Source organism: Geotrypetes seraphini, chromosome 11 (genome assembly GCF_902459505.1).
Source record: "Geotrypetes seraphini chromosome 11, aGeoSer1.1, whole genome shotgun sequence".
Classification (NCBI taxonomy): domain Eukaryota; kingdom Metazoa; phylum Chordata; class Amphibia; order Gymnophiona; family Dermophiidae; genus Geotrypetes; species Geotrypetes seraphini.
In genome coordinates this window covers 28,518,745-28,546,694 of record NC_047094.1, presented here as the reverse complement: position 1 = coordinate 28,546,694, position 27,950 = coordinate 28,518,745, and the positions used below count along the sequence as shown (strand labels likewise).

The following is a 27,950-nucleotide window of genomic DNA, read 5'->3' as shown; positions in this document are numbered from 1 at the left end:
TGTATGTTACGGGATATATAATAAGAACAAAGAATGAAACATAAAAGGTAAATTATTTAGAAGTAATGGTTCAATGTAAGCCTCTAAAAATAAGAAAATGCAAAAGTCCAGCAGCATTCAATTTCCCCTTTAATACCCAAATTGTTCTCTGCTTACTAGAGCGAAAGCCTTATTCTGTTGATTTTGAAATTCAGGGCCATGTTGACCTTCTCAGCTGCACTGGCGGCTGGCACTGTGGCACTCCTTGACAAAGCCACCCAAAAGAGATGAACAGAGTAGAAAGAAAAAATATGTTCTCAAACTTATTTGTTTGGATTTCTATTCCGCCCCTCGTGAAAGATCCAGAAGAGTTTTTACATTATTAATCAAATTACACCAAGTTCAACCACTGGACTCACTTCCAGCTCTGCCAATCACAAGCCTAGATTTCAGAAGGATATTCCTTGGGTTTGGTGAGAACAGCTCCAAGCAGAGCCAGCTCTTCTTCTCAGAAGAATTTCTTTATTGCACACCAGGTCTGGTTCAATGGCTTATTTTGCTTTTTAACTCCAGATTCTATAGCGGTGAACACCCTTTAAAGGAAAAATTAACAGCGGTGTAACTTTTCATCTACTGCATGTCACACGCCACAGTCATCTTCTATTGATGAAATCCAGAGCTGCCCACCCCCTCCCCTCAACTGGCCCAAGTGGAGCTCCAAGGTCCTCGAAAAAGACTGCAGCGCAAGTGGGTCAACAAGCAGCAGAGAAAAGGAAACACTTAAAGGAAACTCATCTCTAATAACTTTATAGTGAAAAGTAACTTTTTTCCTCCAAAGGGTATATGGGCACATAATTGTAGAAAAGGAGTGGTTCAAGTCAACTGACTTTTCCTCTTACTCAAGTTTAACCCTTTCTTTAAGTGATGATCCCATCGACAAATCTTTTTAATATGGAGGTCCCAACTTCCTTTGTAGAATCAAAACACAAGGTTATCATGGTACTTGGATTTGCATCTCAACATTATAATGCTCAAAGCAAAAGGAGGAGATCGAGGGGCGCAAAGTTAGAAGTGAGGATCACAGTCTTCCACCAGGCTGTCCGTGATGTAGTTACTATGAAGCATCGTGGCATAGTAAACCTTCTCCGAAGCGCTGTTAACAGTCCAAGCAATCACTTCGACTCCTCTTGAATTCCACTGGCGCACGTATTCTCTGTAGAAAGGTTAGATTTATGTTAAACATTTATGAGTTGCTTAAATCTAAGCAATGTGCAAAGCATTTACATCCACAATTTCAAGCACAAACATAGTAACATAGTAAATGATGGCAGATAAACACCAGAGTGATCCATCCTGTCTGCCCAACCATACATGCTCCATAAATTAACTTAATTTAAATGGTCCTACTTCTTAGATATTTCTGGGCCAGAAACCCAAAGTCCTGCCTGGTAGTGTGTGCTTAGGTTCCATCTACTGGAGTCTCCATCAAAGCTCACTCCAGCCCATCTTAACCATCCCAGCCATCAAAACCCTACCCAGTCTGTCCTCAACTGAATGTCCATATACGGGACACAGGCCATGCAAGCCTGCCCAGTACTGGCCTTACTTCCTTCAATGCATACTCATTATTTTCTGATTAGAGATCCTCCGTGTTCATCCCACGCTTGTTTGAACTCTTAAAATCAGTAAACTCGTGGGAGTGTGTGGTGCAGTGATTAGAGCTACAGCCTCGGCACCCTGAGGTTGTGGGTTCAAATCCCACACTGCTCCTTGGAACCCTGGGCAAGTCACTTTATCCCCACTGGCTCAGGTACATAAGATAAGAGTGGGAGCCCACCAGGACAGTTAGGGAAAAATGCTTGAATACCTGAATAATTTGTAATCTGCATAGAATTGTAGGATATGCCTCTTTGAGGATGATACCAAAATCTGCAATAGAGTAGACATGCCGGATGGTGTGAATAACATGAAGAAAGACCTAGTGAAACTTGAAGAATGGTCTGAAATCTGGCAGCCAAAATTTAATGCTAAGAAATGCAGGGTCATGCATTTGGGCTGCAAAAACCCAAGGGAACGGTACAGTTTAGGGGATAAAGAACTTATGTGCATGACGGAAAGAGCGGGACTTGGGTGTGATTGTATGTGATGATCTTAAGGTGGGCAAACAGGTTGAAAAGGTAAAGGCGAAAGCTAGAAGGATGCTAGGTTTCATAGGGAGAGGTATGGCCAGAAGGAAAAAGGAGGTATTGATGCCTCTGTATAAGACTTTGGTGAGACCTCATTTAGAATATTGTGCACAATTCTGGAGACTGCACCTTCATAAAGATATAAAAAGGACGGAGTCGGTCCAGAGGAAGGTTACTAAAATGGTGTATGGTCTTCGTGACAAGGCGTATGGGGACAGACTTAAAGATCTCAATCTGTATGCTTTGGAGGAAAGGCAGGAGAGGGGAAATATGATAGAGATGTTTAAATACCTATGTAATATAAATGTGCATGAGTCGAGTCTCTTTCATTTGAAAGGAAACTCTGCAATGAGAGGGCATAAGATGAAGTTAAGAGGTGATAGGCTCCGGAGTAATCTGAGGAAATACTTTTTTACGGAAAGGGTGGTAGATGCGTGGAACAGTCTCCTGGAAGAGGTGGTGGAGACAGAGACTGTGTCTGAATTCAAGAGGGCCTGGGATAGGAACGTGAGATCTCTCAGAGAGCGAAAGAGATAATGGTTACTGCATATGGGCAGACTGGATGGGCCATTTGACCTTTATCTGCCGTCATTTTTCTATAAATTATTTAAAAGAAAAGAAAAGTCAATCTTCCCCACAAAATTTCCTTAATACAGAATTCTTTAAATCTAAAACAAATAATAGCCACAGAGTTAAAGAAAGGCATCCACAAGCAATTATGTTTTTAACAATTTCTTGAAAGACAAGACATACGATCTTTGCATAATCTCATTATACCTGGAATTGAATTCCGGAGATTCTTACCGGCAATTGCGAAAATAGATATTCTAGATTTCACATAGCGAATCCCATTTTCTTTTAAACTGATGAGCAACATCCCTCCCTCAGATCTCAAACATCTTGCAGGTTGATAGATTTCCCACAAGCTTTGAAAGCAAGTAGGAGAAGAGGAGTATAATATTTGATGAACAACTGACAAGAGCTTTATAGCAAATTCTCTGCTGAACAGGTAACCAGTGGAGAGTTTTTATGATCGGAGTAATATGGGCAATCCTAGGAATGCCCATTATCAATCTAGCTGTTGAATTCATTAGAAGTTGCACAGGTTTGCATGTTTTCTTTGACAATAGGATAAGCTTGTCAATTTTACTGCCTATGTCCTTCATGCTATATATTGGACTAATCTCATCTGTGTGTGTTCTGGAATATTGTATCATAGTTTAGGTTACTATGTATTATTATTTTAAAAATTACAATGTACTCACTAGAAAACAAAAGGAATGGGAGTGGAAAGGAGAGAAATGATAGAAAAATTCAAGCTACCAGGCTTCCTCAAGGTTACACAAGAACAGCTCAAGGACAAGGAACTACAATCCATGACATTAGACTCACCAAGCCTACTGACTAGGCATCCTGAATGTATCAAAAGCAATAGTGTAGCTAGGATGGAAGAGGCCCTGAGCAGAAAAATCAAGATGGGTTTCCTATAACACCATCTCTCTCAAGGGAGTGAGGACCAGGGTGGGGGGTTGAGATGAGAGTTCCAGTAAATAAACCCTGAAAAAAGCAAATAGACTTATATAGACAACCTGTCACAATAAATCAAACAAATATTTCCAAATCCAAATAAATAATTGAAATAGGGACCGAAATACAAGATATTTCTCTCTGATAATTTCCCCAAAGTAGACAGAATTTTTTTCTACCTTTGTTGTCTCTTTTCTCAACTCGGTCCTGGAGTACCCACTTGCCAGTCAGGTGTTCAGGATATCCACAATGAATATGCATAAACTTGATTTGCATACACAGCCTCTATTATATGCAAATTTATTTCATGCAAATTCATTGTAGATAACCTGAAAACCTGACTGGCAATGGGGTACTCCAGGACCGAGTTGAGAAACACTGGATTAAATTACTGTAAAGCCTTATATTTAGGGATAGTTTCTGTGAGATGAAAGGCATGACAGGTTATTCAAAATGCAGCAGCACGGTTACTTTGTGGAGGAAGCAGATTTGATCATGCTACCCCATCACTGAAACAGCTTCACTGGTTACCAGTAAAATATCGTATTGCTTATAAAGTTCTCTTGCTGATCTTCAAAGTGATTCATCATGGGATCCCCTGGTATCTGACTCAAGTACTGAAAGTGTATCAGTTATGGTCAGAGGGGATGTCACAGTTAATCAATGAAGAGCTGGTAAGCGTGCAATACGCAAAAATAAGAGCTTCAATAATTTTGGTGGCGGGAGTGCTTTTAAGGAACAACTCGACAGGACCACTTAGGTTATTTTCTGATATTCAGCAGTTTAAGGTGTTGAAGACAACTTTATTTGTAGAAGCTTTCTCTTGAATAATTGTTTATTTAAACTGGAGAATTTTTTTACATGTATGCAAATTATCTGGTCTTGTATTATCTTTTGAAAACTATGTACGTACTTTGTGAACTGCTTAGGTTTAAGCAGGCTACAAATATTTCAAATAAATATGGGAAATAAGGTTCTAGAGCTAATCATGACCATTAGCATTGCTTTGGACACCTGTTTTTGGCTCTGCTCGTTTCAAACATTTACCTGCGCTTAATGCACTATTCATGCGATAGAGAAATCATCCTTCGAGACTCTTGACAAAGATATTGATTTCGAAACATTGTCAATGTCGAGTCTTCGCAGTGCTACTACCAATAAAGTGTACTTTGAATTGAATACCTGTGGCTGAATTTTTAACATCTTATCCTCACGACTCCTCCGTTGTGCCGTGTTTCTGCCGTCATTGAGGCCTTTTTGGGCTTTCTGTTCAGTGTCTAGATCTACAGGCCATGAGGATGAGGCTGACTTGGATTTAGTGGCAATCATGGAGATATAGTGCACAGAGAACCATGACAGGGATATGAGTAAATTGGTTTATAATTTGCTCAGAAAGATCAGGGTAGAAAGACAAGGAGGAGGAACAGCACTATATGTTAAAGATAATAAAGCATTGAACTCGTACAAACAAATGGGGAATTCTCCAAATGAATGGACCTGGGCTGCTCAAATATTATTTCCAATAAGTCACAGGGTACATAAGCTTCAAATACAATCAAATCCATGTCATAATTTATTAAGTGCAGTGCTCAGACCACCAGCCTATGTGCTCAATTAAAATCAAGCATACGCTAGCACGGGGACCATCATCGCACTTGCCGGTCCCCTCCACCAAGGCATTGATTGCAATTGCTACACTGATATTACTAAATCGGCTTTTATACTGATGTTGCTCAATCTGCTGATATCAATTACTTATCTTGGAATATGTCGTCTTGGTGTGCTGCTTTCCGTGGCGCTAAGCCCATGTTCACTAATATCATCTAAATTCCCAACGCCATGCATTGAGCCGGCCCCCCAACTTGAGCTTCACACAGATAGCCTCCTCAGGAGGGGACACTTTATTTCCTGGCCCATGGTATAAGGGAAGATACCAAACTCCTGCCTGCTGACCAAACAAAGTGTCCCCTCCTGAGGCAAGGAGGCGGCACCAGGGGTAAATCTGGAAAAAGGGAATAGAACATCTGTTCACACTAGTGTAAAAGACAGACCTCTCCTTCACAGGCAGAAGTGGACAAATATTTAATTGAAGGCATTCACGATATTGCTATGAAAAGGGAACTATTATTGATAGGTGATTTCAGTATGTTGGATGTTAATTGGTAATAAAAAGAAACTCCCCAAAATTATATTGCCAGTAATTTAAAACAGTAATTACAAAAGAAACTAACAAAGCAACGATTGTCTGAGAAGAATAATCCGAGAGACGGTATATATACTTCAATATCCACAAGTTGTTTATAAGATATTAGTGTTGGAGAATGATCAGTAATGGAAGCTAACCTTTATAACCATGAAGTTCCCTTGGGTGGTATCTCAAAATCAGTATTCACAATCGCGGCACCCTGTGAGCTTGCTGTCATATGTTCTCTCAATAATTTTAACTGAGACATTCCTGTTGTGAGGATTTTTAGAAAAAGGAAGATCCTACCGGAAGAATTGTTTCAGCATTTGATAATGGAGCCCACATGGGATAAAGCCATACTGGACCAGATGCTTACGAATGGGGAGAGTGGCTCTGAAGTTATAGTGAGTGATCATCCAGTGAGCACCAGATAGTGTGGTTTAGAAATTGGACACGCTTAAGAAATGTACTTGCCACATCAAAAAAAACCCCAAACCTTATAGCTAAAAAGATTGGTATAACATTAACAGATTAGAATGGAATACTTACGGTGAAATGAAATTTTTCTGTATTAAGAAAGCCGAAATGCCACACAAATTCCAAAGGATATTGTTTAGGCCCCAGTCCAGGAAGATGTCCATTAATAAGTACCAGTAATGCTTCCCAATGGAAGAATAATAAGGCTTTCCGTCCCCGAAATGGCTAAGGCTCCAGGGCCTATGAGTCAATCCTGTTACAACATTTACATCAGCTTGCCTCATCTGAAAGAATATTTTGAATATAAAAAAAAGAGAGTATGAAATAAGGTAAGACAGATTTTTTAAATCTAAATTGAGAGGTAAGGGAAGCCAAGATTCTGGATCATGATTCACCCTCCCATCCCCCACCATTATTCTCCTACAACCTGTCCTACCACAGACTTTTGTTATTTTAATTGCTGCTCTCTCCAGTCTTTTCAGCCATATTTCACCAGTGCTGAGTGTATCACTGTGTTCATCCTGTCTGTCCATCTTCTTAATATAATAAAACCTTAAGCGTGTCCCTGATGATATCATCAGAGACGTGGCAAAGGAAATCGGCATTAGAAGGTCGTGAAGCAGCATCTTTAAAGTGCTGGGGACGCTGCTGGTTCCGGAAGGTTTGTGGGTCGTCTCGCAGTGGGAGGGGCATCTGGGAGGGTCAATGGAGTTGGCTGCACGTGGTGGGGGGTTGGGGGGGGAAGATGGAAACAGGCTGATCATCAGTTCTACTGTACAGGGGGGATGGGAGGGGGTAGAAATTTAAAAATGCTGCTCATTGTGTCTACTACACAGGGGGATGGGAGGGAGGCAGGCAGGCTGGCTTCGGGGGTAGGGTTGGGTCAAAGTCTGGAAGGCAGTGAAGGGGACATAGGAAGGAGGCACTCGGGGCACTAAGGACATAGGAAGGGGTACTGAGGGCACTAAGGACACGGGAAGGAGGCACTGGGGCCACTAAGGACATGGGAAGGAGGCACTGGGCAATGGGGGTACTATGGACACAGGACTGAGGCACTGGGGGCACTTAGGACATGGGAAGGAGGCACTGGGGGCACTAAGGATGTAGGAAGGGGTACTAAGGACATGGGAAGGAAGCACTGGGGTACTAAGGACATAGGAAAGGGCACTAAGGACATAGGAAGGAAGCACTGAGGGCACTAAGGACATAGGAGACACTGAGGGCACTAAGGACATAGGAAGGCAGCTCTGGGGGCAATAAGGACATAGGAAGGAGTCACTGAGGGCACTAAGGACATAGGATGGGACACTATGGACATAGGAAAGGGGCCACTGAGAGACAGGCAGGCATGGCGCAATAGAGAAATACAGGGGGCCAGGGATACAGAGACAGAAAGAATGACAGACAGACAGACAGCGTCCAAGGAGAAAGAGACAAAGAACCCCCCCCCCAAAAAAAAATAGACATCTACTCTAGCACCCGTTAATGTAACGGGCTAAAACACTAATTTATTTATATAACTTGGGAGATCCTCCCTATACAAGGATATCACTGAAATTTGTAGGCAAATTATCAAGAGGAATTAGGCACACATGCCAAATTTTGGCCAGATCCATGCAAGACAAAGTCACCTGCTACTCTACTCTTATTACACTTCTCCCACTTGTTTCAAACTAGCAATCCCAGTCAGGTTTTCAAGAAAAACAATCAAAATAATGATTAAAAAATTATCACACGATGTAATAAAAACCAAAAGTGAGGTAGCACCAAATCAAAAAACTTTCACTATATCTATCCCCCTCTTTTACAAACGCATTGCAAGGGTTTTAGAGCCAGCAGGGGTGTTAACTACTCCAATGCTCATAGAATTCCTATGAGCGTCAAGCAGTTACCACCGCTGCAAGAGCTAAAACCTGCACTATACATTCGTAAAAGAGGGGGTATTATTTATTGGCTGAAAGTACATAATTAAAGGAGGAAAAAGGACCTTAGACTCCCATCTGAGTCTCTCTCAGTTGGCTAATGAGCGAGATTAACTTCAATGATCGGTCAAAAAAACCTCCATATCACATTTACTATCATTTGAATGTAATTTATGAAAACAGCATGACTTATCTTAAAGGACCCTTTTAGATAAGTCTTGCTGTCCTTTAAGATTGAGTAGGCCCTAGCCTATCTTTGGCTGTGAGTCCCGCAAGAACTGACGGCAACCATTCAGGGAGCGGCACGGGGCCAGGCAGGAGCGTGAAAAGCTCGCGCCTGCCTTGTGCACCGCTCTGCTGCAAGGAGGAAGCCATACAGCGAGGGGGGGCAGGAGCATGGAAAGCTCCTGCCGATACAGCGCTGGGCTGCCGGAATTTAAAAAAGGTACCCGTGGGGCGGGGGACCCTGCCTGCCTGCCCTGTTCCGGCCTGCCACTAGACCTGATCTGTGCCCTGTCCTGGCCTACCACTAGACCACCCGAGGGGGGCAGGGTACAGGACAGGGTGCACCATTTGGTTCAGAATTTTTTTTCTTGGTTTTTCCTCCTATAGGAGGTAGGTGTGTCTTATGGTCAGGTGCGTTTTATAGAGCGAAAAATATGGTATATGCTTTTAGCCAATAAATAATGTAGATATAGTGAAAGTTTTGGTGCTACCTCACTTTTGTTTTTTAGTTTTTCAAGATAGCTACAGTGAATATGCATGACACAGAATTGTTAACATTGCATCCTGTGTATGTAAATCTTTTCAAACATATTTATAGTGGATATCCTGAAAACCCAATTGGCTAGATGTGTCCTAAGGATTGGGATAAGAACCACTGATCTGAACAGTTTGAGAGACTGATACTTCTTCCGGTCATAACTATCCTGTCCCATCCTATCAATCACTGTAGCTCCTCTGTATGTTACAATTTTATTTTACAAACTGCTTTGTTATTGTGTAAGGTAGTAGAGCAAATCATTAATTCAATAAACCCCCAAAGGCACACCCCCAAATTATGGGCAAGATATGTAATCTAAATATAAAAACTGCTAATAAGTATCACAATGCACAAAGATTAACAGCTGTGCTAATAAACTGGGTTCAGTGCATGCACAAAGTCCAGAAGGAGACAAAAATTATTTCCATCAAATAAAATGCAAAACTGTCTTTGCATAAATATAAATTTATAAGACACTAATATGTAACACTGCTCAAACAAAGAAGAAAACGTTGTAAAAAAAAAAAAAAAAAAAAAGGGAGAGAAAACTGACCCCCTCTTTAACTAAGGAACTAAATGCTAACACGTCCATAGAATATAATGAGCGCGTTAGCATTTAGCGCATGCTAAATTGGCTAGCACGCCTTAGTAAAAGACCCCCTGAGTTTTTAAAGTGGCCAGTGGCTTCCATAGTTCTGTTCTTTTTTTTTTTAATCTTTATTGGCACACCAAAACTTACGAACAAAGGTGACTGGGTATTTATACAAATAAAGTATAATTACCTAAAGAAGAACTGAGGTCTGGATTCTTATAACTGCAACTCTATTGCATAAAACAAACACCCAGAGAAGCAAATTCCCCCCCCCCCCTCCAACTAAGGAGTTCAAGATGTAACAGAGAAAATCCTAGACTTCTCCTGTAACTTATTTGAAACCTGCCTACATACTTTGGAGGACAACATTTGTATGTAAGAGTTCCAAATCGCTAAGAAATCTTCCTGCGTCTGTTCTTTATTTACTGGAAAAAACAAACAAACTAAACTATTGACTTAAAGTGCAATTCTTCAACATGTGAACAAAAAGCCCTATTACTGATAAGCCTATTGGGTTTGTGCAGGGATAGATAAGGTGAGTCTTGGCAGGATATGAAAAGACTTAAGAAAAAGCACCTTGTAGATAACTTTTGGTTGAAAGGAGCAGACCATACTAGTATTGTAGAGTCGAGGGAATTCCATATAGATGCGCCGTAGGGCTTCAGTAGCCTAGGGGATTAAAGCGAAGAAAACATCGTGAGGTAACACAAATGTTATGTTCTTTTAAGGGAAGCAATAGTTATAAAATAATGAGATCACATTAAGAGCATAGCCAACCTTAAATAAAGGTCATTTTCAGAATCCCCCCCCCCCTCCTCAAGTTACTTTCAACCTGATGTTCAAAACAAAAAAGCTGCTCTAACTTTAGCTGAAGAAGTAAATGGGCACTTGTCTGAATATTGGCCAGTGTCTAGTTAACCTCTGGGTAGTTCCAGAGGGATTCCAGTTGCTTCCCAACCCTCCCTGATTCGCTAGCCCTGGGCTGACCCCCCCCCCCCCTTCAATCCTGGTAATTTAGAGGGGGCATACAGGCAGGAAAAATGCCCATTCGCTCTTGCCTAGTGTGGCTGCCTCTTTGAAAATACACTTCTCCCTCTGAATCTGCGAGGGTTAGGGGCAGAGCCGGCCCGTGAAGACAGAAAATCGCAGATAGCTTTTAGGGCCGACTCTGACCCACCCCTGCCTCCCTCTAGCGTCCTGGACATCCACAGACCTTACCTGGTGGTCTAGCAGTGACGCAGGGCAGGAGTAATCTTCCTATGCTCCTGCCCCATGCAGAGCTGTCATCAAAAATGGCTGCTGTGAGTTCCCATTGTAGTCTCGCGAGACCACGTGAACTCACGGCAGCCATTTTTTATGACGACTCTGCACGGGGCAGGAGCGTAGGAAGATTGCTCCTGCCTCACGTCACTGCTAGACCACCAGGGTAAGCTATGGGGAGGTCTGGGACACAGGGATCCAGCGTTTATAAACTAGGGGCAAAATGAAAAAATCATGAATAACCAAATTTGTGGGTACTAAACCCGCGGATTCGGAGGGAGAAGTATAGCTGCTGTGACCTCTAGCACCTTCTTCTCCACCCAAATCTCATGTGGGCAATGCTTTTTGCCCTCATTTTCTTGAAGGATTGCCCTTCAGAGTAGGGCTGTGGTACAGAGCTGGGTGGGGAACATGTTGTGTATCTTCTAGTACTATCAATATGCCCCTTCCCTTTACCGAGCTATAACAGCACATGCAGGTTGCAAAAGACTTGGTTTCTCGCTGCTATTTAAAAGTTGTTCACTGACCTCACAAAGGCAGGATAACTCTCACAAGTTAACTGAAATGTGTTAAGTTCATGCCTTTTCATCAGATTCCTTACAACTTCTTTGCTCACCCCCATTTCTATGCATCCAATTGGATTCACTTTGCCAGCCACTATTCTTTGCTCTGACAGGACGTTAAGTTTAGAAACTATGGAGAACAGCAGCCAGTGCAAGGTATCTCGAACAGTTAACAATACCTCTTCCGCATGGCCTTTCACGTCAAAATAAATGGTAAGGTTGTTCTTTATGCACTCCAGAACGGCTTCCCGCAAGGTGGGTATTTTTTCACCATAGAATTTGTGTCTGCAGAGGAGAAAACAGCAAATACCTCAATGGGTTCTGTCCAGCACAAACAAGCCTAAAATGCTCTTTTTAGTAATCAGAGAAGAGAATGGAGGTCAAAGGGCAAGTTGCCCAGAGATGAATTTTTAGCCAAAACTAGATATTGCCAGTGTCGATCTTGTAGCCTTGTACTACTGCTACTACTATTACTAATCACTTATATAGCGCTGAAAGGTGTACACAGCTCTGTACATTTTGGTATTTATAGATGGTCCCTGCTCGGAAGAGCTTACAACCTAACTTGGACATAAGTGACATATAGGGTTGGGGATGCAGAATCCAAGATGAGAGGAGTTAGGAGTTGAAAGTACTCTCGAAAAGATGGGCTTTTAACTGGGCCTTGAACACTGCCAGAGATGGAGTCCGCCATAAGGATTCGGGCAGCTTGTTCCAAGCATAAGGCGCAGCAAGGTAGAAGGGACAGAGTCTGGAATTGGCGGAGGAAGAGAAGGGCACAGATAGGAGGGACTTACCGGCTGAGCAGAACTAGCAGGGGGGGGACGGGGACATAAGGGGAGATAAGAGAGATAATGAAGAGCAGCCGAGTGAGTGCATTTGTAGGTCAGTAAGAGGAATTTAAATTGTATTCATAAATGGGAAGCCAATGGAATGAAGTGACTTTAGGAGAGGGATAATGTGAGTAAAGAGGCTTTCCCGGAATATGAGTCATGCAGCCAAATTCTGGACGGATTGGAGGGGAACGAGATGGATTTAATTAATTTTATAAGTGAAAACGCCAATAAACTACTAGTGAAGAAGTTAATCATATAAGGTTTAGCTATTACGTTCCTTTCCTATATGTGGGACCTGCTGAGTGGAACAGGCTGCCAAAATACATCAAGCAACAAAAAGATTTGTGTAAATTTGAAAAAATTGTTACAAGCATCACCTGTTTTGTAAGATGAAGTATAATGGTTGATGCCTTGTATATGAATTGGCAATTTTGATGTTTTTTGATACGTTTGGTTCATTATTTTTTAATCGCGCATGTTTGGTCATAATCCGCCTTATTTAAAAGCGTAATAATAATAATTTTATTTTTTATAATAATGAACTATAAACTATAATTGCTAGGATTCTGTACCTAGCTTTGGGGTTTACATTTATACAAATCAGTGGTTCCCAAACCTGTCCTGGGGGACTCCCAGCCAGTCAGGTTTTCAAGACATCCCTAATGAATATGCATGAGAGAGATTTGCATATAATGGAAGTGACAGGTATGCAAATCTCTCTCATGCATATTCATTAGGGATATCTTGAAAACCTGACTGGCTGGGGGTCCCCCAGGACAGGTTTGGGAACCACTGATACAAAGTAATGTTAAGTCTAAAGGAGCAGAACAAAAGAAATTAGAGGCCAAGACAATCCTATCGCACTGGTTCCCAACCCTGTCCTGGAGGACCACCAGCTAGTCAGGTTTTCAGAATAGCCCTAATGAATATGCATGGAGCAGATTTGTATGCCTGTCTCCTCCATTATATGCAAATCTCTCTCATGCATATTCATTAGGATTATCCCAAAAACCCAACTGGCTGGTGATCCTCCAGGACAGGGTTGGGAAACACTGATCTATCACATAAGGAAAGGTTGGAGGAGTTTAATTTGTTTAGCCTGGAAGTAAGAAAACTGAGGGAGGGACCACTAGATGGCAGCTTTGGCATTCTTCACATAACCCAAAGGATGCTACAATGGGGATGGCAATCGGTTGTTTTCAAGCTTCACCAGCAAAAAACAAGAAGTGATTAGCTTGTTTCAGCAAGATGTTTATTTAGATTTATTTCCTGCCCTCCCAGAAAGCTCAGGGCAGGTAACAGTAGAACAAGCACAGTTTTAGAGAGTGGGGTAACAGAAGAACCGGTGGGGATACAGAAAACAGAGGGAGCCTAGGTATAATATTAAAGACTAACAAATTATCATCAAGGAGAAATGTCCAGATTCTATAGGCAGTGTATCTAAGTACAAGGTGAGGCTAACATGTTATCATGTACAGAGGGGAATCAGGTGGGACAAAGGGGGGAGGGGATGTGGGTAACATAGGGAGCATAGCATATTGGAGGCATATAGAGGGGAAGTCAAGCAGTAGTGTAATCTTGTTCATATAGCTCAGGGATCTAAAAGTCCCTCCTTGAGGGCCAAAATCCAGTCGGGTTTTCAGGATTTCCCCAATAAATATGCATGAGATCTATGTGCATGCACTGCTTTCAATGCATATTCATTGGGGAAATTCTGAAAACCCGACTGGATTGCGGCCCTCAAGGAGGGACTTTGAGACCCCTGATATAACTGTCACAGTTTCTCGTATCTCTTTTCTGTTATTACTCAATTTGTAAATGTAGTGGTAGTTAAGCACAGGAATCGGTGACTTTGGGAGATGGTGAGAGGATCTTAATTTATAACAATTTTTACTGATGACTTCATACAAAACAATGCAGACAACAACCAAACAGTACAACTTGTGCCATCCATTTTTGTCCCCCCTCATCGTCCTTCTCCCCTCCCCCATAGCACCCCCCAACCAAAGAACCCAAACAGATCCGAACGAGTGAAAATAAATAAATAAATAAATAGATATATAAAAATAGATAGATCAGTGGTCTCCAACTCAAACCCTTTGTGGGGCCACATTTTGGATTTGTAGGTACTTGGAAGGCCACAGAAAAAATAATGTCTTATTGAAGAAATGACAATTTTGCAAAAGGTAAAAACTCTTTATAGTTTATAAATCTTTCCTTTAACTGTTAAAGGAAAGATTTATAAACTATAAAGAGTTTTACCTCATGCAAAATTGTCCATTAAGACATTAACTAATTTTTCTGCGGCCCTCCAAGTACCCTATTTTTTTCTGCAGCCCTCACATTTAAAGTTTAATATCTTTCCTTTCTCATAACTGACACATTTCAATCACTATATTGAAAATAAAATCATTTTCCCTACCTTTGTTAGCTGGTGACTTATTTTTCTATGCTTTTAACTATGTTACCAGGGCCTTCTTGTCCTTTGACTGTTTTTAAGAACATAAGTAGTGCCTCTGCTGGGTCAGACCAGAGGTCCATCATGCCCAGCAGTCCGCTCACGCGGCGGCCCATCAGGTTCAGGACCTGTGTAGTAATCCTCTATCCATACCCTTCTATCCCCCTTTCCTTCAGGAAATTTTCCAATCCCTTCTTGAACCCCAATACCATACTCTGTCCTATCACGCCCTCTGGAAGAGTATTCCAGGTGTCCACCACCCGTTGGGTGAAGAAGAACTTCCAAGCATTGGTTCTGAATCTGTCCCCTTTCAATTTCTCCGAATGCCCTCTCGTTCTTGTAGTCTTCGAAAGTTTGAAGAATCTGTCCCTCTCCACTTTCTCTATGCCTTTCATGATCTGGTAAGTCTCTATCATATCCCCTCTAAGTATCCGTTTCTCCAAGGAAAAGAGCCCCAGTTTCTCCAATCTTTCAGCGTATGAAAGGTTTTCCATACCTTTTATCAAACATGTCGCTCTCTTCTGAACCCTCTTGAGTATCACCATATCCTTCTTTAGGTACGGCGACCAATATTGGACGCAGTACTCCAGATGCGGGCGCATCATCGCCCGATACAACAGCAGGATAACTTCTTTCGGTCTGGTTGTAATACCCTTCTTGATTATACCTAGCATTCTATTTGCTTTCTTAGCAGCCGCTGTGCACTGTGCCGACAGCTTCATTGTCTTGTCCACTATTACCCCCAAGTCCCTTTCTTGGGTACTTTCACTCAATAACTGCCCTCTCATCGTGTAGCTGTACCTTGGGTTTCTGTTTCCTACGTGCAAGACTTTACATTTCTCTACATTGAACTTCATCTGCCATCTCATCACCCACTCCCCTAGTCTTCACTTTCTGCCTTGCATCCATCTTTGGCATTAACTTAATATTCAATTTTCTGCTTTCTTTTCAAAATCTACATTTCCTTGTCTTACCTTCCCGTCCTATCTCTCTCTTCTTCTGTCCCTATTTCCATGGTCTGACATCTCTTTCCTTCCTTTCTTTCCCTCTGGTCTGACATCTGTCTCCTTCCCTCCCCCAATACCCTGGCATCTCTCCCTTCCCCTTCATGGTCTGGTATCTCCTTTCCTTTCCCTCCCTCCCATGGACTTGGCATCTCTTGTTCCTCTCCTCTCCCTTGTCTTCCTTCTCCCTCTTTCCCCAATTGGGTGCAGCAGCAACAGCATATCTCTTCCCTCCCCCTCCCTTTCCCTGTGCAGCAGCAGTAGCATTTCCCTTCCCCCTTCCCTTCCTTGTGGAGCAGTAGCATGTCTGGCTGGCTCCCTTGCTCAGTCAATCTTTTCTTTAAAGCCGCGGGTGGCAGCTCCTCACGTGATCCGCGCCTACGTCAGAGAGGCTTCCGACGCAGGTGTGGATAGCGCAAGAAGCTTTGAATGAAACGATCCACTGCAGCAAGGGAGCCGGCCAGACATGCTACTGTTCCACAAGGAAGGGAAGGGGAAGAAAAATGCTGATGTGGATGGCGCGAGGAGCCGCCACCGGTCGCAGCTTTGACCGGAACAATCGACTGCAGCAAGGGAGCAGTTGATCATCGCGTCCAGACCGCGGGCCGCAAAATAGCACCTGGAGGGCCAAGAGTTTGAGACCGCTGAGATAGATAGATAGATATAAACATATGGCAACTGGGTAGCATGAGTTGGGACAAAAACATAGGGGGTAACAGCAGAAACCTAACCCCCGCCCATCACATCACACCATGAACATAAGAAAAAGTCAATGACTCCAAGACCCTGGGTTGGCGAGTTACACAGATATTTAGAATGTTGCCTGGAGGCATGAGACTAAATTACATAACCTTTCCAGGTCATGTCCAGCCTTTGTTTCTATGATCCTGCAAGACAGGTATGTTATGTTCCAATGCGAAAGTTACTCTAAATTTATCACTGAAAATGCCTGATATTTTCATATTACATTAAAATTCTTGTATTCCACATTTACCTATTCATTCTACTATGGCTTATATAATAAACTCTAGGCTATCCCTAGGAATTTCAAAATAATATATCAATTAAAATGTATCTAAAACAAGCTTCTTACATTTTCACTTCTTCCCTGAATTCAATATATTTACTATTCATCTTTATATCAGAAGGCAAATCACTCCATATCAATGGGGTTTGGTAATATAAAAAGGATAATAATTGTTTAAAAAGTTTTTAAAAAATTTCAAGATGTTTGGGAGTCTTTAACAAATTATTGTTTTTTCCTTTAATTGTATATGTCCAAGGACGGGGGAGGGGTGAGTTTTTTTTGTATTTGTATCATTATAAGGAATGTTTAGAAGGAATTTATTATATGCTTTTATGTGATTTAAAAATTGTTATGGAATGGGGGGAGGGGAGATAAGTTTTAAGATGGATTATTGAAGAATATTAAGTGTTATTATTTGATGTCACTTATAAAATTTAAAAATGAATAAAGATTTTAAAAAAATAAATAAAAAGCTTCCCTTTCTTAACACTTGGAAAGTGAAGCATAAACAATTTTCAGAGGGCATAAACTCTCATTTCATTTGATAATTGCAAACGTGCCAACATGCAAGTTGATGCATGACCATACAGAATCTTATGAATCATTGCACAGAGTTTAAATTAAACTTGAGCTATAACCAGCAGCTAGCGGAGTTTGATATACATTTCAAGACTTGCAAAGATCAGCCAAATGGCAAAGTTCTGCATGGTTTGCATTTTATTTTCATAAGGAATGCAGGACAACCTAAATATACTATGTAACAATAGTCTGTCCTTGATAAAATAAAGACTTGAACTAGAAGAAGGAAAATAAGAGGGATCAAAACATTTCATAATATTTCTTAATTTCCTCAATAGTAGAAAATAATTTTTTATTAAAAGAGTAATCCATCTACCTGAACTCCTAATACTCAAACCACGACCTTTACATTGTCATTAAGACCATCAATCATATAAGTCAGCTATTTAAAACCTCCACTGGTTGTCCTGTCTAGAGAATGACACAGTGACAGAATTCACCACCCCGTGGATAACCGCAGGAAACCATCCCCATGTCATTCTTTAAGGAGAGAGGGAAGAATCAGAGTATGAATGGGCCCAGCCACTGACCCTCAAGCCTTGCATTGAAGAATGCTGAGATTGAGCAGCAACATTCCAGAGCTGAGATTGTGATGTCATAATGCCTCATTCCACCAGAGCCTAAGAGCCAACCTCATCAGTGATGTCACAATGGCTTCATTATCCTATACTTGGCTCAAATAAGAATCAGAGTATGAATGGGCACAACCACTGACCCTCAAGCCTTGCATTGAAGAATGCTGGTGTAGAAGGACTGAGGTCGAGATAGACACTAAAGAATGACATGGGATGGTTTCCTATGGGGACAGGAATGGTGATGAATTCTGTCACCGTGTCATTCTCTAGTCCGATCCAAAAACATTTAGTATTGCCTTTTGTTTAATTTTAATCTGTAGATTGATAACCCATTTCTCAACTATGGACAGACATAAGGAACCAGAACTATTGCTGTATGATGCTGGGTTCTGTGTTAGGAGTCACTGTCCAGGAGAAGGATCTAGGTGTCATTGTTGAGGATACATTGAAACCCTCAGCTGCTAAGAAAGCAAATAGAATGTTAGGAATTATCAGGAAAGGAATGGAAAACAAAGATGAAAATATTATAATGCCCTTGTATTGCTCTATAGTATGGCCACAACTTGAATATTGTGTGCAATTCTGGTCGCTGCATCTCAAAAAAGATATAGCAGAATCAGAAAAGGTACAGAGAAGAGTGACAAAAATGATAAAAGGGATAAGCATTTCACATCTACCCTTTCCACTCCACTCATTATTTTATAGACCTCTAGCATATCGCCCCTGGGCCGTTTCTTCTCCAAACTGAAGAGCCTTAGCCGCTTTAGCCTTTCCTCATAGGGAAGTCATCCCATTTACTCTTTCCAAAAATACTAGGACTAGGGGACATGTGATGAAGCTACTAAGCAGTAGATTTAGAACAGTGGTCTCAAACTCAAACCCTTTGCGGGGCCACATTTTGGATTTGTAGGTACTTGGAGGGCCGCAGAAAAAAATAGTTAATGTCTTATTAAAGAAATGACAATTTTGCATGAGGTTAAACTCTTTATAGTTTATAAAACTTTCCTTTAACAGTTTTACCTTATGCAAAATTGTCATTTCTTTAATAAGACATTAACTATTATTTCTGCGGCCCTCCAAGTACTCTATTTTTTTCTGCAGCACTCACATTTAAAGTTTAATATCTTTTCTTTCTCAAAACTGGCACATTCTATTACAAAATTGAAAATAAAATCATTTTCCTACCTTTGTTTGGTAATTTCATCAGTCTCTGGTTGCACTTTATTCTTCTGACTGTGCATCCAATATTTCTTCTCTTCTTTCAGCCTCCTGTATGCTTCCTCTCCTCCAAACCTCATTCCCTCCCCCAACTTTTTCTTTCTTTTTCTATGTCTGTCTTTCTCTGATTCCTTGTCCCATTTTTTGCTTTGTTTCTGGCTCCTTGTCCCCCCCCCTTCTTTCTTTTTTCCTTCTGGCTCCCTGTCCCCCCCCCCCCCTTCTTTCTTTTTTCCTTCTGGCTCCCTGCCCCCCTCTTCTTTCTTTCTTTCTTTCTTCCTGCTCTCCCCCATGCCACCGCCGCCGGGGAATAGGCTGCTGCTGCTGCCGCCATCGGGAACAGGCCGAGATCTCCACGGGGCCGACTAACTCTCGCTGCACGACGTCAATTTTAACGTTGGAAAGGACGTTCTGGGCAGCCAGGCAGCGATTGGCTAGCCAGAACGTCCTCTCGACGTCAGAATTGAGGTCGGGCGGCAAGAGAAGCAGGGAGATCAAAAAGCATGTTGCTGGCCTGTTCCCCGATGGCAGCAGTGAGAAGTGAAGGGAAGCAGTTGGGCACCCCTGCTCTAGACGAGCCACGAGCCGCACTCTAGGAAGAACAGTGGAGGGTGACCAGCTGTGCGGACCGCCCCCCCCCTTGGTACGTCACTGGAGCAGCAGCGTGTCTGGCCGGCTCATTCCATTCAAAGCCGCGGGTGGCGGCTCCTTGCGAGATCCGCGCCTGCATCTGAAGCCTCTCTGATGTTGTGATGTCAGAGAGGCTTCCGATGCAGGAGTGAATAGCGCAAGGAGCCGCAAACCCGCGGCTTTGAACGGAACGAACCGGCCAGACCCACTGCTGCTCCAAAAGGAAGGGAATGATCCAGTCCAGACTGCGGGCTGCAAATAAAACTTGGAGAGCCACATGTGGCCCGCGGGCCGCGTGTTTGAGACCGCTGATTTAGAACAAATCAGAGAAAATATTTCTTCATGTTACGTGTAATTAAACTCTGGAATTCGTTGCCGGAAAATGTGGTGAAATCAGTTTGCTTAGCGGGGATTTAAAAAGGTTTGGATAATTTTCTAAAAGAGAAGGCCATTATTGAGATGGCTTGGGGAAATCCACTGCTTATTCCTAGGATAAGCAGCATAGAATCTGTTTTGCTACTTGGGATCTAGCTAAGTGCTTGGGACATGGGTTGGCCACTGTTGGAAAAAGGATACTGGGCTTGATGGACCTTTGGTCTGCCCCAGTATGGCAATTCTTATTTTTTATATGGTAAAGGGAGGAGAGGGATTATATCACTGGCATATAAATTGCATGGAACATCGATTCTCTCAAATTCAACACCCAAGGACTGTGCCATAAGATTAAGAATAGTGAACCTTGTGGAACACAACGATCAACACTCCAGAAGCTATTTTACTGAGAAAAGCATTAGCAAAACCAAAGCAACTTGTGCGCAGCACTGAAACCCTAGTACCTCATTTCCTAGGTCTTGTATAGTTTTCCTTTACACAGTCAGAAGATGGGGAATGTGTTCTATATAAGTACACTAGAAAAAAGGGCAAGAAATGGGGCTTCATTCTGCAACCAAACTGTTTGTCAGAACCTCAAAGAGGTCACAGAAACAAGGCTGTTCCCCTCCCTCTGGAATTTTACCTTTACCTAGGCAGAATAATGGTGATCAACATTGGTCCTGGAGTCACTGAACAGGTCACAGGCCCTGACCCCTCCTGTGAAACTGGAAACCCATGCAGAGTATTGGGGCTTGGGAGAGCGTATTTACACACACACAGGGCCCTGTCCTGACTACTGCTGCTCTTTTCATGCTTTGGGTAAGTAGGGGGGAAGAGGAAGTAGATGAGGTAGAGGAGGTCTGCTATTTTGCTTTCATCATATACATTTTTAAGTGTTAAAATGGGATCATATTGGAGAAAAGGTTCAGAATGTGTTAACTACAAATACACCCAAACATCCATAAGTAAACTGGCTTAATGCATCCCCTTGGCCTTGCTGGACAGTAGCAGGCCACCACTAGCCTGCTGGTACTGGCCCAGTATGTGTCTGGTACTTTGTATTCTGCTTACACCCATATGGCTACTTGCGGCCTACAAAACCATTTGGTTGTGCATCTTTTTTTGCCTGCTTTTATACATATAACCTCTCCCCTTATCCCTAATTCCTAGGAAATGCAGGGTGAGTTATTTGCAACACTGCAATCTTCCATAAAAGCAATGGAAAGGTGCATCATATTAAAGAAATTTCTAACTACAGACCAATAGTATGTTCCTCTCAGATTATTCAAAGTACAATGTTGGAGCTTTAAGCGGTAGCATGCACATCCTGTGTGATGTTGCGTACTTCACGTCTACCATATGAAAAACGGCTTGACAAATTACAGCTATACTCGCTCGAGGAGCGCAGAGAGAGGGGAGACATGATCGAGACGTTCAAGTATCTTATGGGCCGCATCGAGGCGGAGGAAGATATCTTCTTTTTCAAGGGTCCCACGACAACAAGAGGGCATCCGTTGAAAATCAGGGGCGGGAAACTACGAGGTGACACCAGGAAATTCTTTTTCACTGAAAGAGTGGTTGATCGCTGGAAAAGTCTTCCACTACAGGTGATTGAGGCCAGCAGCGTGCCTGATTTTAAGGCCAAATGGGATCGGCACATGGGATCTATTCACAGGGCAAAGGTAGGGGAGGGACATTAAGGTGGGCAGACTAGATGGGCCGTGGGCCCTTATCTGCCGTCTATTTCTATGTTTCTATGTTTCTAACAGATCGTGCAGTCAGCACAGTGTAAGCATCACAACAATACAAGAGCCTGAGAAGTGCAGCAAGCAAGAAGAAAGTACGGTTTAGTCTGGCCCACGAAAACGACCGACTGCTTACTTCAATCTGTGCTTTGCGGCTGGATTAAGTCTAGTGAGGTCAGCATAGGTGAATCGCTTCAAACTGCCAAAGCCATCCGTTGTTCGATCTACTTTGTTGTCGTGCATTAGAATGGGAATGCCATCTGCAGAGAATTCAAGATCAATTTCCACCCCGGTTGCTCCATTTATAGCTGCCTAAGAAAAAGAACACGATAAACTCCATTATAAATAAATATCCACTCGACCCCAAATTATATAAAGCATGCCTAACGTTAGGTGCCTACGTCGGCGTGCCTAGCTGATGCAAGCACCTATCTTAACTAAGGGGTCCTTTTACTAAGGCGTGCTAGACGTTTTAGCACACGCTAAATATTAGTGCGCACTAAATGCTGAGTGCCAACGCATCTATAGGATATAGTGGACATGTTGGCACGCGTTAGTGCATGCTAATTTTTAGCACTTCTTTGTAAAAGGACCCCTAAGAGGCTAAAACGGCACTCAACGCCTCTTTTTTTTTTTTTTTTTATTTATGCAATTTTACAAAATTCCAAGCATAAACATCTTGTACAGAAAAGTATGATCAAGACATCTCTGTTAAAATTAGTTTTCAAATCTGAAAAATAATTCACTCAAATTATAATAGGAAAAGAAAATACAGCTTCCCTGATCACACACAAGTCCTCTAAATTAAACTAGATCCAAAATTTAAAGAGTATCTTAATTAAATGCAAACAAATATAAAGAAGCACTTTAACTACTACTAATAACGAGAACTAATTTCCAATAGGAGCTGTTGTTACTTCATTCTCAAGGCGTTTCATTGAGATAAATCTTATCAAATGAGAAGGATCTACAAATACATATTTCAATGAACCATATCTAATAACACATTTACATGGGTATCTTAAAAAGAAAAACCCCCCAATTTGAGTCACTCCAGGCTTCAAATTTAGGAATTCTCTTCTTCTTTTTTGAGTCTCTCTTGAGACATCTGGAAAAATTTGAATATGGAGACACAGGAAATCCTTGGATCTATTCTTAAAGTAAAGATTCAGGATCCAGTCCTTGTCTGGAGCCAAAGCCACAGTCAGCAGAAAAGTGGCTGGCGTAGCCACTTCTCTGTCCGATTGTTCCAATATAGCGGAAATATCCAATGGATGTTCCTGAGGTCCTTCATCTTTTTCTTTTTGAAGAGTTTGTGCTTTAACAGGAAGATAATAAGCCCTTGTAAGGGGAGGTAGAGAATTTTCAGGTATCTTGAGAATCTCTATAAAATATCGCTTTATCATATCTCGAGGGGAAACTGATAAAATCTTAGGAAAATTTACAATCAACGCCTCTTAATTGGCACAAATTCAAGTTAATTTAAAGTTAGGCACCCGACTTGGTAGTCGCGATTCTACACCAATTAGCCGCAAAGTACACAGTTAAAAGCAGGCGTGGTTAGGGGCAGTTCATGGGCGTATTTTTGAATTAGGTGCCTTTTTTTGAGTTAGGCACCACTGGGCGCTTAATTTAGGCACAGGCATTTAGGCCAAGAGAACCTTGGTAAAAATAAGGTGCGCCTAAACATAAAAAAGCTTAAGCGTGATTCTATAACGGGCACCTTAGCATCGATTTTTTTACGCAACATATATAGAATCAGACCCTGAATGTAAATACCAGCTTCCATTTTGGCAGATATCTGAAGTGTTTCTTGGGTGTAAATTGATACAGAGGAAAAGTTGCAGACAGAAAATAATTTTCTCCGCACATTTCCCCCCCCCCCCCCCTAGATAAAATCCAGGAAGGATTATTCTGGGCAGCATTCTGCTTAAGTGAAATGATTTTAGCTAAAAACAAAAAAGCTTTTTCAAATTCTTAATCTGTAATGAGTCATTCTTCATGGAGACAGAACACATAAATAGGCCTGAGAAAGAGGCATGGGAGTACACTTGAAGTGGCAATACTGCTCCACAGTAATTATAGTAAGACAGTAGGTGACAGCAGAAAATGACCAACCAACCCATCTAATCTGCACATTTATTCCAGTCTGCACTGCATGCATCTTGTATATCCTGTTAGCCACAGACACACGACTGTTAAGAAATCGCTACTTCTTCATCAAGAATGACATAGCAATGAACATCAAGCAATTGGAAGAAGCCGTGGAAAACAGGGAAGCATGGTGAGGACTGGCTAAGGGTCGGACACGACTGAATGGATAGTAGTAGTAGTTACTAGAGAATGACATGGGGACAAATTTGTCCCCGTGGAAGCTCAATTTCTCCATCCTGTCTCTGCGAGTCGCTGTCCCATTCCTGTAAGCTCTGCCTTAACTGCACAAGCCTCAAACACTTACGATTTTAAAGTGTTTGAAGCTTGTGCAGATGAGAGTCATATACATATGAATATGCATGAGATCTATTTGCATTCACTGCTTTCAATGCATATTCATTGGGAAAATCCTGAAAACCCGACTAGAATACGGCTCTCGAGGACCGGAGTTCCCTACCCCTGGGCTAGATATTCACTAAGGACACAGATCGTATCCCGACCAGTTTACAACCACTTTGCGACCCTGACCCGATTCACTAACTTTCCTCCGATCTGCGCATGCAAATGAGGGAAATTGCATGCAAATGTAGGAAGGCAACGATTCACTAAACAATTTAAGGAACACCGACTGGGCTGGCTGATCAAAAAAGAAGCAACTGCTGAGGACCAGTCGCTCACGTCTTTTCCTGCTCTCTGCCAACCTAAAATCCCTGCCCTGCAGCAAAAACCCTGCTCTGCTGCCCTACTTCTCTGCCGCTCTGCTCTCTGCCCCAAAAGGAATCAGCACCCCGACTATCCTGCTCTTGCTGCCCCAACTCTCCTGCTCTCTGCCACCCTTCCTCGCAGTGCGAGCCCGTGGTTTTAACCCACGGATTTAAAGTGGGGCTGCGGGGAAGGGCGGCAAAGAGCAGGAAAGTAGGGGCGGCACGGACGCTAGAAGGAAATAGAGAATAAAATGACCTCCAGCGATCCATGCAGTTGGTTGGAGGCGTGATTCCGATCACCCCCATTTGCATGAGGATGCTTCATGAATCATCCCCCCGGCCACGGATCAGATCAGATCCGTGGGCTTAGTGAATCTAGCCCTAAGAGTTATGCGACATGGCATAAGTGCTGGTGAGATTTGGGGTTGGGATGTTGAGTGTGTTTCCACTTGATAAATTACTCTTGCATCTGACCCTTGAAGAAGCCACCTTGAGTGGCCAATAGGGTCCCGATCGCTTAGCGTGATCTTTTGCAGGGGAACACACGATATTGAGATAAGTGTTGTAGTTTGTTGCCCAAATGTTGAAGGTATACAAAAAAGCACTTGGTTTAAGTTATTATTGAATATGAGTAAATTTAAGTAAATGAGAGGTTTATGTAGGATCAATGAAAGACAACAGAACCCAGGTTATACAAGTTTCTCTGTATTATTTGAATAGGTTGCTGAGATCCTTTTCCTCTCTTCTATATACGACTGCTAATGATTGCCAAGACCTTAATAGTGCATCCTTTGTATCTATTCCATGCATTTTTGAACTCTTGTCAGTTTTTACCTCCATCAATTCTGCAAGAAGGTTGTTCTAGGGGACATTTGCTTTTTTTTCTTCTTCTTGCTGAAGTCAAATATGAAACTTTTTTTTGTGTTATGGTTTTGCACAGTTCAATATTAATGAGTTGCTTTATATAACTTTGATTTGCAGCATCTCATTAATAATAGATTTTCATTCATTTTCACCCACAGTAAACCATGCACAAATGTTCACAAGACAGAGAGATCAATGCAGAAAGCTAAGGCGGGAAAAGTTAAGTTAACTGGTATGTGAAGACATGGGCAAACACTGCATTAAAATGAATGATAAATGAGGCCACAAGCAATAAATGTCCTTAATCACAATTAATGCATTAATTGCATTAACTAATCAGCTTGCAACCCTAGTTTTAATACATGTAGATCCTTGTCTCTGGCAAACAGAAGAATCCCTCAACTTGGGATACAAGCAGAGACAATAAAGAAAGGCAAGGGGAGATGTCTTTGCAACCAAACATCTCCCTTGCTTTCTTAACTTGTGCATCCTTGTTGTGCAGCTTAGTACACTGACCTCTTAGAGATCTTCAAAATGCCTAAGATCAGGTGTGTCAAAACAAGCAGCCTGCACTGTAGTATATCTAATGCTGCATTCCCTAAATGGGTTAATTACATAATGTAAATCTTGCTCCTAAGTAATTGAAATAAGAGGGAGGACAAATATTTTTGCGCAGCTGCCATAGCAGTCCTTCATTAGTCATGAGTTTTGATATACCTTAACCGAGATGGTACCTAGTTCTTAGCCTAAACATATAACTAAAAACCTTGACATAATAAATATTAAATTACAAATCTTGTCATTATGCCATTTTTTTTTTTTTTGGTAATATGAAGTACTATTTTTCCCCTTTCAGAATTCGTTTCTATTTCGTTGGGTTAAATAAGATATTAAATAACCTCTTTTTCAATGCCAACAGCTCGGTCTGCTCTGGGATACCGAAACACGTTTGGAATTAGGCCCCTCGGTGCCCCATGTTGCCAAGCAACGTTTGCAGACCCCCCCCCTCATCAATCCCCTCCCCCCGCACGTCTCCTGCTTTCGCATCATCCCCCGGGCTCGAGCGAGCCTCCCTAACCTGTCGGATGGCCGCCAGCGTGTTCTCGGGCGCATCGTAGCCTCCCCCTCGGTGAGCGATGACGGACACCTTGCCCTTCGGCTTCAGCACCTGCAGAGCCCGAGAAGTCGGCACCGGGTCGAACCGGAAGACCGTGAGCAGGAAGTAGAGGACGGCCACCGCCACCGAGGTGAAGAAGGGGCTGCGGCTGAGCACCAGCAGCAACAGGAAGATAGACGAGAAGGAGGCGATCAGGCTCTCGGCCCACAGCATGGCGGCGAGCCGGCGGTCGGCGATCCCTACGAGCCCCGGGCTCCCCGCGCTCAGTGCATGGCTGCGGGACGAGAGGGGGGGGGCGGTGGGGCGAGGGGGGAGGGGCGAGGGAGAGGCCGGCCAGGGGGCGGGGCAGAGGGGAGCAGCGCGGGGAGGCGCGACGTAAGGACGCTACTGCATAATGGCTGACGTGAGGGTCCCCCTAGCGGTTGGCCTTTGTGCGCCCCGGTTTGGATTTCTCTCCCCCACCCCTTGCTACACTCGATGTGCTGAACTACCGTTTAGCTTTAGAACAAGCCATCGTCGGGCAGGTTGCCTTTAAAGTCACCCGCTTTTAGCCCTCTCTGCGCTGCTACCTCCCGCCCCGCCCCCTCCCTGCGGCCCCGGAAGTGCTGCGCTGCGAGGGGGCGGGGTCTCCGCGACCGTTGCCTGGCGCCGCTGTTGCCGCCTGAGAGCCAAAATATGGCGGGGAGGGAGTGACCGCGCGTGGTCTGCCTTTGCTTCTTTACCTCTGAGCGTGTACGGTTTGGCGGCCTGACGGGGGGTCCTTCCCGGGTTTGCGGTAGCGACCTCGGCCTGTGCTGGAAGAGCTAAAGGATGTTGCTGTCGCTCGGCACCTGAGCCTTCAGGTACGTCTGTTTATTGCAGCGTTTGAGCTGGGTCTGTCGGCATCTGAGCCTGCGGGATGTCTGTCCGCGTGCCTCGCTCGTTCTCCGTTTCTTTTACCCGATGCGGTGACTCTTTTTTCCAGGAGGAAGCTGGTTTTATCTTTAATGCGTTGCCTGTTGTCCCCCCCTCCCCCAATGGATATTGCTAGAATTTAGGTCTTAAGATAATTAAGATTAAAAAAAAAAACATGTTCGCTCCATCCTGGCAATATTTAAATATTCGTTTTGGAGAATTTTAGGGTAGCAAGGGGGATCGATGTGGTATGAGGTCATAAAACCTGCAGGGATCGGGCATTTGGGTTTATTTTGGGATCGTGTATTGGGAATACAGTAGT

The 27,950-nt window shown here is 42.8% G+C and overlaps 2 protein-coding genes across 9 annotated transcripts in view; one reads left to right on the top strand and one right to left on the bottom strand.

Moving 5' to 3' along the window:
* GDE1 (glycerophosphodiester phosphodiesterase 1) lies at nucleotides 1–27,607 on the bottom strand. 5 transcript variants are annotated; one of them, XM_033963053.1, is made up of 6 exons: nucleotides 27,457–27,607; nucleotides 22,032–22,207; nucleotides 11,634–11,739; nucleotides 10,208–10,300; nucleotides 6,427–6,638; nucleotides 1–1,192 (listed from the first exon to the last, which is right to left on the bottom strand). In XM_033963053.1, the coding sequence occupies exons 2-6, from the start codon at nucleotides 22,136–22,138 to the stop codon at nucleotides 1,045–1,047; spliced, it is 666 nt and encodes a 221-aa protein (XP_033818944.1). In that variant the 5' UTR covers nucleotides 22,139–22,207; nucleotides 27,457–27,607; the 3' UTR covers nucleotides 1–1,044. The 5 variants fall into 5 exon arrangements, with proteins under 5 accessions (XP_033818944.1, XP_033818940.1, XP_033818941.1 ...); XM_033963049.1 differs by lacking the exon at nucleotides 27,457–27,607 and adding an exon at nucleotides 26,696–27,087; XM_033963050.1 differs by lacking the exon at nucleotides 27,457–27,607 and adding an exon at nucleotides 26,786–27,087.
* The window catches only part of CCP110 (centriolar coiled-coil protein 110), a 97,183-nt gene continuing 96,594 nt past the window's right edge, over nucleotides 27,362–27,950 (top strand). Inside the window, exon 1 of one of the 4 annotated variants that reach the window (XM_033963047.1) lies at nucleotides 27,362–27,576. The gene's annotated coding sequence lies outside the window, so the exon portion shown is untranslated. The remainder of the gene's footprint in view (nucleotides 27,577–27,950) is intronic. The other 3 variants (XM_033963046.1, XM_033963045.1, XM_033963048.1) reach the window with 3 other exon arrangements.